This window comes from Molothrus ater, chromosome 14 (genome assembly GCF_012460135.2).
Source record: "Molothrus ater isolate BHLD 08-10-18 breed brown headed cowbird chromosome 14, BPBGC_Mater_1.1, whole genome shotgun sequence".
Classification (NCBI taxonomy): domain Eukaryota; kingdom Metazoa; phylum Chordata; class Aves; order Passeriformes; family Icteridae; genus Molothrus; species Molothrus ater.
This window is the reverse complement of record NC_050491.2, coordinates 11,738,853-11,755,006: the sequence shown is the minus strand read 5'-3', so window position 1 is coordinate 11,755,006 and position 16,154 is coordinate 11,738,853. Positions and strand designations below refer to the sequence as shown.

Below are 16,154 nucleotides of genomic sequence, written 5' to 3'. Positions count from 1 at the left end.
AGAGGCTTTGGGCACCTCATCTGAGTGCTTTGTGCAAGGTTGGCACAGGAGCTGTGTGTGGGGGTGCTGGCCTGCAAGAGCTGTCACTCTGCCAATCAGGCCGTGCCAGTGGCCTCATGAGGCTTTTGGGGCTGGGCAGGTGGGACAGGTGTGTGTGTGTGTGTCTGCTTTTGTGAGCTAGAGGAACTTGCCCTTGTGTGGCTGCTGAATACAAACCACGTTTCTCCCCAGGGTTCTTCTGCACATTGTGTCCAAGTGCCATGAGGAAGGGCTGGAGCACTACCTGCGCTCCTTCCTGAAGGTCAGTGGTGACACGCTGCCCCTGTGGGGACAGCCCACCTCACCCTGCTCTCTTACCCCATCAGTGGTGACATGCTGCCCCTCGAGGCTCCCTGCCCTGTGGGGACAGCTCACCCTGACCCTGCTCTTTTGCCCCAGTACGTGTTCCGAGCCGAGAAACCCAGTGCCAAGCAGGCCAAGATGACCCACGAGATCCTGGTGCTTTCCATGGCCACCATCTTGAAGCAGTCAGCAGATTTTCTGGCCATCAATAAGCTCCTCAAGGTGAAGTATTGGCAGTAGTTGGCTGCCAAGGGTAGAGGGAAAGAAAAGGGGGTCTGGTGTAAAGGCCAACACTTACCCCCATCTAAACCCACTGCAGGGCAAACCTTGCATACAAACAAACTCCTTGCATCACATCCTTGAGGTTCTCCCCTTAAAACAGAGATGAATTCTTGCAGGGAATCTCTGTTTAGACCCATGGCAGGAGACAGCAAAAGGCTGTTCATTTTGCCAGTTTTATCTATTTTCCCCAAGCCACACCTGAAGGGTAACTCATGGGAGGCAAACTGAGTTTCTGCCTCTCTGGGCCTTTGCAGGGCTTGCACCCCAAGCTCTGCTGGTTCTTGGCATTGGGGTGCAGAGGGGCTAAATCTATTCCCACCCTAAGACTGGCAGGACAGCTCTGGGTAGCAAAGGCATCTATTCCCAGCCAACTGTGCAAGCACAGCTGTGCTTACAAAAAGCCACTTGGATGTGAGCTTTCCCTCCCACACAGGTGCTTCCCCACATAGTTGGGGAGTATCAGTCATGTTCAATCCTGCTGAGAAAAGTAATAGTATTCTTTGTTCATTCTAGTACTCGTGGTTTTTCTTTGAAGCACTGGCAAAGTCCATGGCAATGTACTTACTGGAGGAAAACAAAATCAAGGTAAATAAAAATTTGGTCAATGTTGCATTACAGAACTGTCATAAACTCCTCGAAAAGCTTTTCTGAAAAGCTATGTGACTATTAAAAAAAAAAAAGCCTGCCAAGCTGAATAGCTTCACTTTCTTTTTCACTTCACTTTTCCCTTTTCCACCCTTTCACTCTCAGTTGTAATTTAGAAATTCCAGCAGTCCTTATGGCTTGTGCAGCCTCTTTTCTGTCACTACCTGCTGCAGTTGCAGCCAATACTCTCTTTGATCACTGTTTCATTAGGAAGCAGCAAAAACAAAGGCTAAAGAGCTCGTGCCTGAGCTCAGCAGTCCCAGCTCAGCTGCAGCACTGAGCTGGGCTGTGCTCTGCTTTCAGCTGCCCAGAGGGCAGAGGTTCCCTGAGTCCTACCAGCACGCCCTGCACTCGCTGCTGCTGGCCATCATCCCCCACGTCACCATCCGCTACAACGAGATCCCTGAAGAGTCCAGGAATGTCAACTTCAGCCTGGCTAACTTCATGAAGGTCAGCATTTCTTTCTTCTCCCAGAATTTGATAGATTGATAATGAGAAATATGGAGCAAGCAAACAAATGTGGTTTTCATTTATCTTGCCTTTGGTTTTTTTCAGTTGTAAAAACTCTCAAGGGGATAAGCTATCCTAGAAAAGAAACCTTTCCCTTTCCAAAGAGACAGTAACTCTGTATGTTACTGAGTGTTTTCAGGCATTCCTAGCAACTGTTTGGAACCTGAAACATATATACTCTCATTTTAAATATTTCTATTGTCCACTGGAAACTTAGGTAAAGTTGTCCAAATTATTTCACAGAAACAGGATCATGTATTGGAAAGTCAGCAGCAAGCCAGAAGATGAAATCTGGCTGCTGGCAGGACAGTAGTATGGAGGGGATTTAGGATAATTGCTTTTATTTTTAATATTTTTAATAATTGCTTTTATTTTTAATTAATTGCTTTTATGGTTGGTCACATGTTGCTAATTTTTCCCCAGCGTTGTTTGACCTTTATGGACAGAGGATTTGTTTTTAACTTGATAAATGATTACATTTCTGGATTCAGCCCAAAAGACCCTAAGGTAAGCAGTAGGTCTCTTGAAAAGTGGTTTGCTGCTCTACATATCTACATCAGTCAAAGCTTTGTAGTGATTATTTTGTACAACTCTTGGAGGTCTTTTAGACTCTGTTCCTGCAGAGTCTTTTAGAGGCAGAGTCCTCTTTGTCTGGGCTAAGAGCCTGTAGCCAGATGTTCTTTAAAGTAATGTAAAGAGTCAGAATGACAAGAAGGAGTCATTAATAGCCTGGATGAAAAAGACAAGAGTCCCAAGTGACATCTGTATGCATTGACACTTAACAGAACAACACAAGAATTTGCCAATTATTTGTGAGTTTCACCAGATGCTGTTTATTAGAAAGCATAGATAGATTTATTAGATTCTTCAACCCTTGTGTAACAAGTGCATTGAACTGGAAGAAAATGGGCCAAACTAAAAACATTGTTTGTGTTTGTCTTTTTCTATCTCAGCTGCTGGTTGAATACAAGTTTGAATTTCTTCAAACTATTTGCAATCACGAGCACTACATTCCTCTGAACTTACCAATGACATTTGCCAAACCCAAGCTGCAAAGAGTTCAAGGTATGTTCTTTCTTAAGAGATTGGCTAAAGAGCTATAATTTATTAGTCCTGATGGCTTCTGACTAGATGAACTTTGGTTTGGTGTCAAGAAAATGTATGTCCTGGTTAGGACATTAACCTCAGGACAAGATGTTTTTCTGTCAGGTTTGTATAATTTTGTTCCAGAATCATATGCAGTCGGTCTTTTTGGTATTTCCTATATTTAAGTTTATTTGGGACCAGCAATATCTGGAAGACAACTGCCTGTGTTTCAGTAAGTAGAAAAATTTACTGCAATTTAGGCAAATTTATGGCAATGCAATCCTTTGTTCTCGGGGGTATCAGCCTCCCCTGAGAAGTGGGGGGTCCTGTAGGGAATGGGGGTGCAGGAGAACAGCTGGAACTCACTGCCCTGCTGCCAGCTCTCCCTGTGGCCCCCAGAAGGGGATCAGGTCACCTTCTGCTTTCACACTGAACAAGGCACAGCAGTGCCCAGTGTGCTGGAGCTTGTTCCACACCTGAGGGCAGCCAGCAGAGCTGGAGCCTGTCCTTTGTGCACACCAAGGGTGTTTGTGCTGTGGCACCCCCACACCCCCACTCTGCTGTCACTGGCACACCCTGTTCTCTCTGCCTGAAGCTGCTCAGCAGGGCTGGAAGGGGCTCACAGGGGGCTGAGCTGAGGCTCTGTGCAGGTGCTGTGGCTGGAGCTCTGGCACTGCTGGCAGCCCCAGGAGTGCTGCACACAGAGCCTCATTCCCTCTCGTGGCTCATCTGTGCTACACAACTGCAGTGAGGATTGCCAGGTTTGGGTGCCACCTGCCTGGCCAGTGTAAGTACTGGAGAGGAGGGTGAGGATTGGGATTCCCCATGTAAAAGCCCTGTGGATTTATGGTTGTGTGATGTGTTCTAGTGGAGGAAAGGGGATGTTTGGCTGTGCCTCACGGTGAAGCCATACAAGTCCCAAAGTGGTTCCACACACAAACAGGTAGCAGAAGCAGAAATAAATGAAATATCCCTTATTTTGGTAAATATCTGACCCCTCAGAGCTTTCTGGACCAGCTGCTAATCTCTTCAGTTTGGCTACTTGCCTGGCATTGTTTAACAAAGAGTATTGCTAGAAACAGCCAAGAAAAACACATCCACAGTGCCTCCCTGATGCTTGTTAGGGGCATGGTAACATAAGGATGCTCTTTCTTGGTTAACATTCACCTCTGCCTTTGTGATGGTTAAATTGAAGAGCTGTAAGGGCAGCTCCTCTTTTCTGCTGTGTTTTATTGTGACTGGACCTACCAGCTGAGGTTCCCATAGAGCCCTTGGCAGCAGAGCAGCCCATGCTGAGGTAGCAGAGGTGCCTGAGCCCTGCCTGCCATGGCAGAGCCATGTGGGGATGCACCTTCACTGCAGACCTGGCTGCCTTTATGGACAGACCTGTGGTTACAGGGCTCAGAGAGACCCTGCTGGTGTGTCTGACCTCTTCACCAGCCTGTGTGGGTGCAGGGAGGGGATGCCCAAACCCCTGCTGCTCTGTCTCTAGGAGAAGAAGGAATAGCCCTCAGGGAGGTGGACAGAGAGAGTTTCTGCAGCTTCAGCCAGTGCAGATGGGCAGGCTGGCAGAGCACAGCCCTGCAGCCACATCCTGTTGGGTTGGAGTGTTGCATCTTGGAACAGCAGCTCTGAAACCTCCCAGCCAGTGCAGGGCTGGTTGTTGGTCTGTCCCTGCTGCCTCACGTGGGGACATCAGCCAGAGCAAGCCCCAAGCTCGGCCTCATGGCCAGAGCACCCAATTAGTTTTGAAATGTTGTGATGGGAAAGAATCCAAGGGATTGACAGAAGCTGGAAGTTAAGCAAAGGCCTCACAAATAATATTAAAACATGACATACTGTCCTGTGTTTCCAAGATTTAGAGCATTACTTGTTCCTCTTTATTTTTGCTGTCTTTTCATTTGACCCTTTTAAAATTCTACACACAATTAGAATATTTTTCATTTGCTGTGGAATGGTTCACTTCAGTAGATAGGTCCAGCTGGAATGGTCAACTCCTCTAAAGCTGAATTAAGTATGTACTTTCCAATCAGTTAGCTTACATCCAACTAATGTAATAACCATGATGTGAGACAATTAGGCATTTGCTAACATGACTAACAGTGAAAGCTAGGTAATGTTCCAGATTGCTTTTTCTTTCCTCTGAATCAAAGTTTCACAATCCAGTAAATGCTACTTTTGAATCAATGAGTTTAAAAATATCTTTTGCAGCCCCAGAGCTGTTGGAACCCTTTGGCTGGGATTTTCAAAACTGAATGCACCCTGCCTTACCACAGAAGAACTTTCATATGTGTGGGGTTTTGGGAAAAAAAAAACAACTCTGAGCTGAGCATATGGCATTTGTACTTTTGGGGGAAGTCCCTGTGGTGGTTCTAATTTGGTGAATGGCCTGGCAGAGGTAATGGTGTCAGGACAAGGCTGTCATAGCAGCCCCAGTGCACATGCAGCCTGCACCACAGTCAGTGTGTCTGTCACAGTGTCTGTCACTTCCCTGCTGCCCTGTCCAGGCTCCTCAGCAGCAGTGATGCCTTATCCTGGTGGCAGCCTCTGCTTTGATCACAGAATCTGCCTGAATCTGTGTGAGGTGCAGGGCACAGGTTAAGTAAAGCAAGGGGATGAAGTACTGAGCTGGCTTTCTCTTGGCAGTCAGTGAAGCCTCTGAGGAGCTGTGTTCAGGATCTGAGGAGCTGTGTTCAGGATCTGAGGAGCTGTGTTCAGGATCTGCTTCCCCAAGCAGCAGCCTGGAGCCCCAGCCTGGCTCCCTGGCCATGCAGCTGCCCAGCTGTGCTGACTGGGGTGCAGACTGGTCCCTTGGCACCGTGCCCTCACTGGCATCTCACATCCCAGCAGCACTGCATGCCATTGCTCTGCTCTCTGACCTTGAGAGAAGGAGCACAGATTGCTGGAGGATGTGGGGTGAGCTGCAGAGCAGCACTGCTAGGGCTGGGTGCCAGGTGAACCCATTTGCACTGCCCATTGCCACCCTCACAGCTGCTTGGTGAGGTTGGTATCCCTGCTGCCTGGGTGCTTGGGGATTCACAGGACAGCCCCCAGTCAGGAGCAGAGCATCCCCAGGCAGTAAATTGTGCTGCCTTTCCCCATTTCAGCCATCTCTGACTTACAAATTACTTGTGGAGAGAGAAGCTTTGCAGAGCATCACATTACAGAAATCCTTCCTTGAGGTGCTGCTGAAACAGTGAGGGCTGAAATTAATGAACAGCCTGAACTGGAAGGCACAGAGGTCTTTGATATGACTTAGTTCACTGCTGGAGAACTCTGTATGGTCAGTTCAGCTTTATTCAGAGATCGGTGCACTGTAGGAGAGTGGTGAACACTGTTAGAGGACTCTGTGGCTTACATGACTGTTATGTCTTGCTCTGAACAGACTCTTGGAACATTTCCCTTAACCATTGCCTTGTTGTTTCTTTCAGATACAAATCTTGAGTACAGTTTAACTGATGAGTATTGCAGGCATCACTTCCTCGTGGGGATGCTTCTTAGAGAAGCCTCTGTTGCCTTGCAGGACAATTATGATATCAGATACACGGCCATCTCAGTCTTAAAAAACCTCCTGATCAAGCATGCCTTTGACAACAGATACCAGCACAAGGTCAGGCCTGTTTTGTTGGCTTTTTAACTTATTGTTGTTGGATTTTATGAAAAAATCACATACCAGAGTTTTAGATATTGCAGGGTGCACCAAAGGTATTATAATTGTTTTTTAGGGAACCATTGTAAATAAGTGACAGTTATGGAACAACAGTAATAGCTCAGAAACCATCTAGGAAATAAAACTGCAGCCCTCTTACTCATGCTGAGTATTTAGGTTATTATCCCTTAACCATTAAGGAACTTGAAAGAGTCATTAGCCAAGAGTTGTTTAACAAAATTAGGACATTAGTGATGTTCTGGTCTTGGGCCTAAATTCATGTCCTGTATTAATATGCTATAATCAGGAAACAGAGTTGATCTCTGTTACAAGTCAGCTGCATGTTTTACTGATTAGTGACTCAGAGGAGAGGTTCTTGATTCTCATGAGGTGCTGGATTTCCTCTGGGTGGGTCTCAGTTTTCTTTGGTCAGAGGCTCAGCACGTGATGATGCTGAAAGAGGCTGGAAATGGGTTTGTTTTACCTTGGTGCTGCTCCCTGCTGACCCTTATGCCCTCCAAGTGCCCATCTATCTGTGCAGACACTGCCTGCCCTTGCTCTAGCCTGAAAACATCTCTCTGTTTGGAGTGTTGGTCCTCACATTGCTCCTAGTGTGCTGCATTCTTGGTGTTATCCAGGAACATGGATGGCTTCCTCTCATCAAGGGTGGGAGAGTGTCCCAGATGTGCCAGGGGCTCTCATGGGCCCAGAGCCAGCTCCTCTTTCCCCTCTTCTCTGCCCCTTTAAGGCCTGAGCTGGAGCTGGGCTTGCTTTGCTCTGCAGTGAGGATCCATGACTAGCTCAGGAGCTGTTTGCTCCCTCAGTGTGCAGCACTGCCCTGACTGCTCAGAAACTCCCCTGTCTTGCTGCTGTCCCATGGGATATTGGTGTATGTGTTGTATATGTGAATTTCTTTATTATTTAAAAGGTTCTACTCAATTTGCAAGCCTTAAATTTATTTTTTTAACCTTTCAGCCAAATCCAGGATAATGTATGTTTAACAAAAAGAATTGAATGTAAAAGAATCCTCCATTTAGAAAATGTCAACCCAATCATTTTGATCTGTACCACTTAATCCAAATTAATCTGTTCCTACAAACTGTTTTTAGTAGAAGCATTTGCTATGGAGAATTTCTGACTGGAGGCAGTAGCCAGCACCAGGCATGGAGCAAATATTCCTGTTACATTACTCCTGGGTGTTGCATTTAAAAATCAAACTATGCAAGTCAAGTGCCAGTTAAAGAGTTAGGAAATCCAGGACTTAGTTTTTCACACATCCTGTGTGACTGGGAATGTTATCTAGCCTCCAAAACCCCCGAGTGCCCCAAGCTTGTTGCTAGAAGGGTGATACCTCTCTGGCAGCTCCAGAAGTGGAGGTGAGAAGCCAAACCAGCTCACATTCTTGAACACCACATACAGTGTGTAAATACAGATATATATATATATATATATATATATATATGTATGTATGTGTTTTGGCTCAAGAGTGTCACATTCACATTCTCTGAAAAAATCCCTTCGCCCAGGATTTTTCTCCTGGGAAGCTGAGAAGCCTCAGAGAAAAAGGGAAACAATTCTTATCTCATTTGCTTCTCCTCTGTTGTGCTCATGTGGAATGTGTTTGGAGATTGTTTACCCACAGGTGATTGTTTCATTGGATTCTGCTGTGAATTGTTTTGACTCTTTGGCCAATGAGGGCCAAGCTGTGTCAGGACTCTGGAGAGTCATTATTTTCATTATTATCTTTTTAGCCTTCTGTAAGTATCCTTTCTGTATTCTTTAGTATAGTATAGTTTAGTATCCTTTAATATAAAATCTTCAAATAATAAATTAGCCTTCTGAGAACATGGAGGCAGATTCATCATTCCTTCCTGCCACGGGAGCTCCAGCAAACACAACACAAGAGTTCCTCTTTTTTCACTCCATTGGGAACCTGGACTCTTACTGAGATTTTTCTCTGTGCCTGCTTTCAGAACCAGCAGGCAAAAATTGCCCAGCTGTACCTGCCGCTGTTCGGGGTGCTCCTGGAGAACCTGCAGCGCGTGGCCGGCCCCGAGGCCCTGACCTCCTGCCCTGCCTCCAGCCCTGTGAGTAAAGCTGGGGTGCCTCCACATCTGACATGTCTTTGGACAGGTTGTGCAGTGCTGGAGGGGAGCTGAGTCCCTCCGAGAGCAACGAGCTTGAGCAGGACTTGGCCTGGGACTCCAGCAGCTGTTCTGGGGAGTTGCCTGTCTTCCCAGGGAGTTGTGTTTGTGGCTCCCAAGTGGCCTTGGCCTTGCAGACTAGGCTTTCTTCCTTGCTGGGCCAAAAGAGTAACAAATAGGGCATCTGAGAAAAACTCAAATTATGAAAAACAACTGAGAAAAACTCAAATTATGAAAAACTCAATTATGAAAAACAAAAAGGAAAACACTTCCATGACTTATTTAATATGTTCTGCTATTCTTTGTACTCCTCCCCAAACCCTTTGTTTCCTTGTTATACAAGTAAGGAAATTTTTGTTTTCATCTGTGTTGTTTTTAAAACCTACTCTAATCTGCCATTTTGTATTGCCCTGTTCCCTTCTGTAAGAGAATAGGTGTTATCTTTGGTTGGTCACAAAACCTTATATTGCTTTACAGGCATCCAGGGATGAATTCATATGCAGTTTTCCATCCCCCTCAAGCAGATCCAGCCTGATTGCAGACAAAGATACAGGTAAATTAATTTTTCTAAATTCTTAATTTCCCATTTATTTTAACACAGCTGTTACCAGCCTGAAGCACCCAAAACCCATTACCCAGAACCTGAAACAGTCATCTTCTAAAAGACCTCACAGACTCTGCATAGTTTTCCCCAGATGTGGTGTCACCCTAACTGTCCTTTCCAGATTTTTCCTTTATCAGCTTTTGACACAGGGTTTTGGCAAGCCCCATCTATGCTGTGCTGACAAGTGCAAAGGGTTTAACTGTGGGGTCTGGGTTTTTTTTCAGCCTGTGGAGCAGCCCTTCCAAATGGCCATTCAATAAAGAGAGAGGACTCAAAAGGATCCCTGAACTCAGAGGGAGCAACCAGTTCCCCGGATCAGAGTGAAAATGTAATGTACCAGGGGCTGGGCAGAGCAGCAGAGCCTGCAGGCTGTGTGAGATAAGGGGGAGGGAAAAGGAGTTCCCGTGGTAACACTCTCCAAAGCCAGCTTCTAGATATCTCTGGAAACAAACAGATTGATGTTTAACAAAGGTCAGAGTCACAAGTCTGGTATGCTTTCCTTCTTCAAACATCGCTGAGCCAAAAATAGAATGGCTGACAAATTGCTTGTTGAAGATGAAAGGCAAAATCTGTGTGGAAAATCTCTGCTCCTGTGGTGCATCTGTCCATACTCAGATGTGCTCCCTGTGTGTGGGTGGCTCTGAGCCTGGCTGCACCCCGGTACCTGGTGCTGGGAATTGGTTTCCAGATATCTGAGAAGCAAAGCACCATGGTGTGAGATTGCCAGTGACCACTGATTAAAGATAAAGTGTTTGCAGGAAAACCAGCCCAGGTGAGTAACCACAGGCCCAAACTTGTAGAAAGTGACTGTGGTCATGCCACAAAGACCTCTGACCCCACTGTTCAGAGAGGGGGGTATTCTGTACTCTTTTTGTTGGCAGATTGCACAAATGAAAATCAGGTATTTGTGCAAACCAACCTCTGGTTTTCCTCAAGGCACTTTCCTCAACCCCAGATATCTTGGGTTGGTGTGAGTCATTGATACATCTTCAAAAACTTTGGCCCTTGTAACAAGCAAGGCAAAGATTATCTGGGCTCATGGCTGTGTCCTGACGTGCTTAGAAGAGGTGAGGCCTTGCCAGCTCTCCTCCATAAATCACAGAGCTCCAGGACTCAGTACCACGAGCACTTGACTGTCCAGCAAAGCCCTGAGCTCCAGGCCTGCTGATGGGGTTTGCAGGAGGTGCTGTGGCTTCCAGCTCAGCTCTTCCCCCATGGCCAGACATCCTCCTCTTGAATGTGCTTGAACGTTTTTCAGAGTTGTTGAAAGCAAATCTTTCTGTTGGGGAATGCAATATGCACAGAACCATGTGAAAGCAATGCCCATGGAGGAGCACAGCTTCAGCAGTGCAGGGGCTGACTCTGCTCATTGCCCCCTCCCCTGGAGTGAATTCTGTGCTGACTCGATAGTTTGGCATGGTCAATAGCAAATCTCTGGCCATAGCACCATGTTTCCAACTCTAACATGATTGTTTATTTCTGCTTTATTATGACTTACATCCACAGCTTATCCCAGAATAAACAGCACATAAGATCTGTGGATCCCTCTCCAAACATGAGAGGCAAAGCTTTAGGAGAAGCCTAGGGCTTCATTGTATCCATTTATCAAAGGATACAGCTCAGGCAAGCTCAGAGAATGCAAAATAAAATTGCTGTAACTTTAGAAGTCATGCTTCCCATCACACAATGCCCAAGCCTTCCCCATGTAATTGACTCATCAGCAGGATTTCACGTATTTTGCCTGAGTCACTTAGTAGGAGGAAAATTGAAACACTTCCAAAAATCAAGAGGAGGAGAAACTTCTTAAGATGAAACGTCCTCCTTTTTTAATAACTGATATTTTGTTTTGAAGTGTATGTCTTTAACACAAAGTCAGACTTTTGCTTTAAATGGTGGCAGCCAGTGAATTTTTGTTTACGGGAACCGGCTTTAAAAATGTCCAGGAGCTTAGCGGCTGCAGAGAGCAGGAAAATGAAAGCAGGCTGCTAGATAACTGTCATTCACTGCCCAGACATTTTTTCTCTGAGCAGAGAAGTGTTTGGGTGTTTGGTGATGTGCCCAGGATTCCCTGGCTGCTCATCACTGGATGAGCTGTTTCCAAGGCACGGTGCTGTGGGGTGCCCATGTGGGGGCAGGGGGGATGCCAGCACAGCTGGTGTGTGCCAGGTTTGCTGTGCCCACGCTGCACAGTCCTGCGCAGAGCCAGGAGCCCTCTGTGTCACAGCTGTGTCCCAGCAGATCCGCAGGAGCTCCATGAGGAGCAGCGTGTCCCACTGCGGCCGGCTGGACCAGTTCGAGATCCGGACACTTCTCATGTGTTACCTGTACATTGTGAAGATGATCTCTGAAGGTTGGTGCCTCCTGCTCACTAGGGGCAGCTAGAAAGACAAAGGACCGTCGGTTTTGGTCTGTAAGGTCCCCCCTTTGAGATTTTTAAAATCTCAGTGCACTGTTCTTCATTTTCTTTCAGATACTCTTTTAGCTTACTGGAACAAATTCTCCCCCCAGGAGCTGATCAATGTCCTCATGCTTCTGGAGTGAGTATCACGAGGCTGCTGTTCAAACCCTGCACCTTGGTGTGGTCAGAATGGCTGAGGAGGAGAGCACAGTGCCCATGCTGTCCTGTGCAGCACTGGGGGTGTCTGGCCAGGTTGGAATGACATGCTCCTCCTCCCTCTGAGGAGAAGAAAGTGTAAATTGAGGAAGCATGGTTTAGTGGCAGTGCCCTGTGCTCTGTTTGGGGTGTGTCCCACCACCTGTGGGCTCAGCTTCCCCTTCACTGTCACAGCCTCCACTTTGCAGCAAATTTGGGAGAACAGATGGGTGAGAAGACAAGAATGTACCATAGAATTTTGAAACTAAGAGTGTGAGGTCAAGTGACTTGTAAATACAGATGCAAGCCCTTGTGCAGAGAGAAGTGTGGCTGCAGGCAAAAATAGGGTGGGTTTTAAATGTTCTGGATTGTTCCTGATCTGCAAGATCTGTAACAGATACATATTTCATTTTCTTCCTAGGGTGTGTTTATTTCACTTCAGATACGTGGGGAAGAGAAATATTGCCAGGTACTGCATCCTTCCATCTGGTGCTGGGCTGTGGGGATCATGCCCGTGCTCCCTGCCCCAGCAGAGGTGGGAAGGGCTGGTGCACACCCACTCTGGGCAAACCCCAGTGGATCTGGGGCTCTGCTCAGCACTGTGCCCTGAGCAGGGGCCCCTCATCTCAGCTCCCTGCCCCTTCCCTCCCCTCCAGCTCCTGCATGAGACCCCCAGGCTCAGGCGAGCACAGGTTGGCAGTGTCCCCCCCAGCCAGCTGCAGGTGAGACAAGAGCCCCAGCTGCATCCCTGCTTCCTGAGCAGCATCCCTGCTTCCTGGGCAGCATCCCTGCTTCCTGGGCAGCATCCCTGCTCTCCTGTTAGCCCTAGGGCCTCCTGCAGCAGCAAGACTGGCACAGCGTGGGCAGGCCCGCTGGGACTGCCCCAGGCTGGTGCGTTGCAGGACGAGGTCTCCATCCTGGTGCCTTGTGTGATCTGCAGTGGTGTGGCTGCTGCAGGTGCCCAAGGGCTGTCTCTGCTCCCCTTGCAGGGTGCAGGATGCCTGGCTGGCCAAGCACACGGCGGCCGAGAGGAAGTCCCAGACGATGCCGGCGCTGCGCAGCCGGGCCGGGACACGGCTGCAGCACCTGGGCAGCCTGGAGAGCTCCTTCACCCTCAACCACAGTACGTGTGCCAGCAGGGCAGGCACCTCCAGCCTGGGGGAAACTGCATGGGGCCATTTTACACTTGCTTTCCACAGATTACCCAGATTGTACAGAATTGCAGTGGTCACCAGGCCTCCCTGCAGCATTCCTGGGTGGGTGAGGGTGGCATCCAAGCCAGCCCCTTAAAAATCACCCCTGGGATTTAGGACTTGTGAGGCTTTCTGCTCTTGCCTGTCTTGGCTCAGCTCCTTGGCTGAGTGTGTGGGCAGGTGGATAGAGAACAGGACAAGCAGGAGAACTGCACTGCCCAGAGACCTGCACCCTCTCCATGTGGGTGCACTTTGTCCCATTGAAGCACTTTACCATCTCCCCTCCCTGGAGACAGCTGGGACACCTCATGCTCTGTCTGGCTTTAAAGACAGAGATATTAAGGGGCAATACAGGTACTGTTTTCCTGGTGTGGCATCAGGCTGAGGCAGCTTCTCTAAATGGAGTTGGCAAATTCAGCATCTTGCTATTCTTGCATCATCTCCCAAACACAGTGAAAGTGCAAGGAGAGAACCTCATCTATATCAGCACTTAGATTTTTTGGGAGCTGGAGTGTTGAACACTATTTCCTCCTAATTTTCTCTCTGTCTACAGATGCAGGCACCTCAGAAGCAGATATTGTGCACCAGGCATTACTGGAGGGCAATATTGCCACCGAAGTGTGCCTGACAGTCCTGGACACCATCTCTTTTTTCACTCAGAGTTTCAAGGTCAGCACTGAAATCAAAAATGTTGTAGAAAAGTTTGCTGTGTTTTTATATATGTGTGGATTTTGGTGATCTGTTCTCCTAGAGAGGAAGAATATGGAAGGTTTTACAAAAGCAAATCATTTGCAGTTTGTTTATTTTCCAAAACAGTGTTTCACAGAGTAATTATACCACTACACAATCTTTCCATTTCTTTAAAGCTGCGAGGCCAGAGCAAATCCCATGTATACATGTTATACATGACTGCAGGTTTTTTTACAAAAATAGAATAAGAGGAAATGTATATCGTGTAGAAAGGAAGGACTAGAGAAAAGGGAAATGAATGTCCAACATTTTTAGAACAGTCACTCTTTTTTACCCTAAATTACCTAGAAGCAAGGCCCAGACTTCTTTGAATCACTGTACATTAATATCTCTGGGGCTGAGGCTCTCCAGCTGTGGTTACCAGTGCAGACAGGACCAGAACCATGAGTTCTTCTCTTCCATACTGGGATTCATGCTTTTGGCAGCCATTGCCATCTACAAAAACCAAGGCCTTTGTGGTGAAAAGAACCCCAGGATGGCAGCAAGATACTGTCCCAGAAATTCCCTTCCCTTCCTGAAGTGTAGTCAGAGGAATCCTGCATGTAGCAACGTGTCTGGTGTGGTGTCACAAGAGCAGCTCTGGATTTCAGAGCAAGCACGATGAACTTTTCCTTTTTACATGGAGATGAAGAGAAAGGTATTCAAAGCCTCTGCTTCCATTGCAGAGCCAAAAAGCCATCCTGGTGCAGATGTTAAATTACTCCTTAGAAGTTTGGTAACAGCAAAAGCATTTAGATGCAACATTTAAAACTTGCTTGACTTTCTTAGCTGCCTCTTTTGGAATATTGCTGAACCACAAAACAGTATGATTTTCAAACCACAGGACAGACTGGATTCCCTTCCCCTTTAGTGGGCTTTGTCTTCACTTTTATGGCCACACCAGGTACAAGTGGGTCCTGTGCTGCAGCAGCTGGGCTGGTGCTGTTCCACTGCCACAGGAAAGGAGCTCAGTGTAAAACTCTGGATCCTGAACTTACCACAAGGTCTGTGCAAGGTGTCAAAATCTGAGCCAGCCCAAGGACTGTGAGGACTGGCAGTGGGATGGGGGCTGTTGATTTCCTGTCAATACAGGAGATCCACATCCTTGTGTCATGTCCTGCACAGCCCGCCTGGTCTGGCACCAAACTGTATCAATAACCCCCAAGTAATTCCATTTTGCTATGTCTCCACAAGGTGCAAACTGGAAAAATTCTGCAGGAAACAAAGGAAGTGAAATTACTAACTACAGCTACTAATCTATCCAGTCAGAAAATGGGTCTTATTTTTTTTTTCTTCCCTCTCTCTCTTTTGGGCTGCAAACAAAACAATTTTCAAGAAAAATAAAAAGAAATGGAAAAAAACTCCCAGGGTGATAGTTACATTGATAACAGCAGGTTTTATTTAAAATAACTAGGCAACCAGTCACAGTTGTAGAGAATATTGACTTAGGTTTTGGAATTAGTGATTCAAAAGAGATAAAATATTTTCATTTTTTTTTCTCTGCTGCAAAAATAGCCTCTGCTAACTACTGTAAGTTTTTGTTGATTGTCACATTTTATTGGTTATATTTTTACTGAAGGCCCTGTTGCTTATCTGGCTTAAGAATGAATGTGATAAATTATGCAAAATTATCTCTGTCATTTCCAGCTTCAGACACAACATTTCTGCTAAGTAAATTCTCCTGTTGCTTTCCAGACCCAGCTTTTAAGCAACGATGGCCACAATCCACTTATGAAGAAGGTTTTTGATATTCATCTGGCTTTTCTCAAAAATGGGCAGTCAGAAGCAGCCCTTAAGCATGTGTTTGCCTCTCTGAGAGCTTTCATTAGCAAGGTAGGTACAATGACAAGGGTGTGGGAGAACTTCTGAGTATGGCAGAGAGGCCATTATGGTTAAACTCCTGTTAAACTGACATTTTGGAGATGTGTTTTAGAAAACAGCTTCACTGATTTAAAAACAGCCCAGGTTAAATTCTCTAGTTATTTATTATTTGTTGAATATCAGTAAGCAAAGGAGAAATCATGAGGAATTCCCACACTTGCCTTGGTCACAAGGATAAATGTCTGTTTGACCAAGAGCTGGTGCTTGAATCTTTGCCCCAAACTGCCAGTGCTGCTGACAGTGCTGTTGCTTGAATAATGCATGCACTGACAGGCAGCTCCTCAGCCACTGCTGGGAGAGATGATAGTTTGTGCTGAACCTTGTTCTGTGCTCTCTGAGCCCTGACAGGTAGTGAGGCTGTTTTATACCCTGAGCTCAGGCAGAGACAAAGCCACAGCTGACCACAGAGGAGCAGTGACTGATGCTGACTTTCCCCTCTGTTCTTGTCAAAACCTGCCACTGCTCAAAAGGACATCTTTCCAGATCTGATGCACAT

At 46.7% G+C, this 16,154-nt stretch overlaps 1 protein-coding gene across 3 annotated transcripts in view; it reads left to right on the top strand.

Annotated features, from left to right (window-relative positions):
- The window catches only part of DOCK11 (dedicator of cytokinesis 11), an 82,881-nt gene that overhangs the window by 46,596 nt on the left and 20,131 nt on the right, over positions 1 to 16,154 (top strand). For 2 of the 3 annotated variants that reach the window (XM_036401956.2, XM_036401957.2), the window contains exons 25-40: positions 232 to 301; positions 439 to 564; positions 1,138 to 1,209; positions 1,573 to 1,719; positions 2,203 to 2,286; positions 2,733 to 2,844; positions 6,297 to 6,475; positions 8,488 to 8,601; positions 9,136 to 9,211; positions 9,487 to 9,590; positions 11,501 to 11,612; positions 11,733 to 11,799; positions 12,277 to 12,324; positions 12,845 to 12,978; positions 13,602 to 13,717; positions 15,473 to 15,610. In XM_036401956.2, coding sequence (XP_036257849.1) covers positions 232 to 301; positions 439 to 564; positions 1,138 to 1,209; positions 1,573 to 1,719; positions 2,203 to 2,286; positions 2,733 to 2,844; positions 6,297 to 6,475; positions 8,488 to 8,601; positions 9,136 to 9,211; positions 9,487 to 9,590; positions 11,501 to 11,612; positions 11,733 to 11,799; positions 12,277 to 12,324; positions 12,845 to 12,978; positions 13,602 to 13,717; positions 15,473 to 15,610 — 1,699 coding nt within the window. Of the gene's footprint in view, positions 1 to 231; positions 302 to 438; positions 565 to 1,137; positions 1,210 to 1,572; positions 1,720 to 2,202; positions 2,287 to 2,732; positions 2,845 to 6,296; positions 6,476 to 8,487; positions 8,602 to 9,135; positions 9,212 to 9,486; positions 9,591 to 11,500; positions 11,613 to 11,732; positions 11,800 to 12,276; positions 12,325 to 12,511; positions 12,578 to 12,844; positions 12,979 to 13,601; positions 13,718 to 15,472; positions 15,611 to 16,154 lie in introns of all 3 variants that reach the window. The other variant, XM_054516307.1, reaches the window with a different exon arrangement.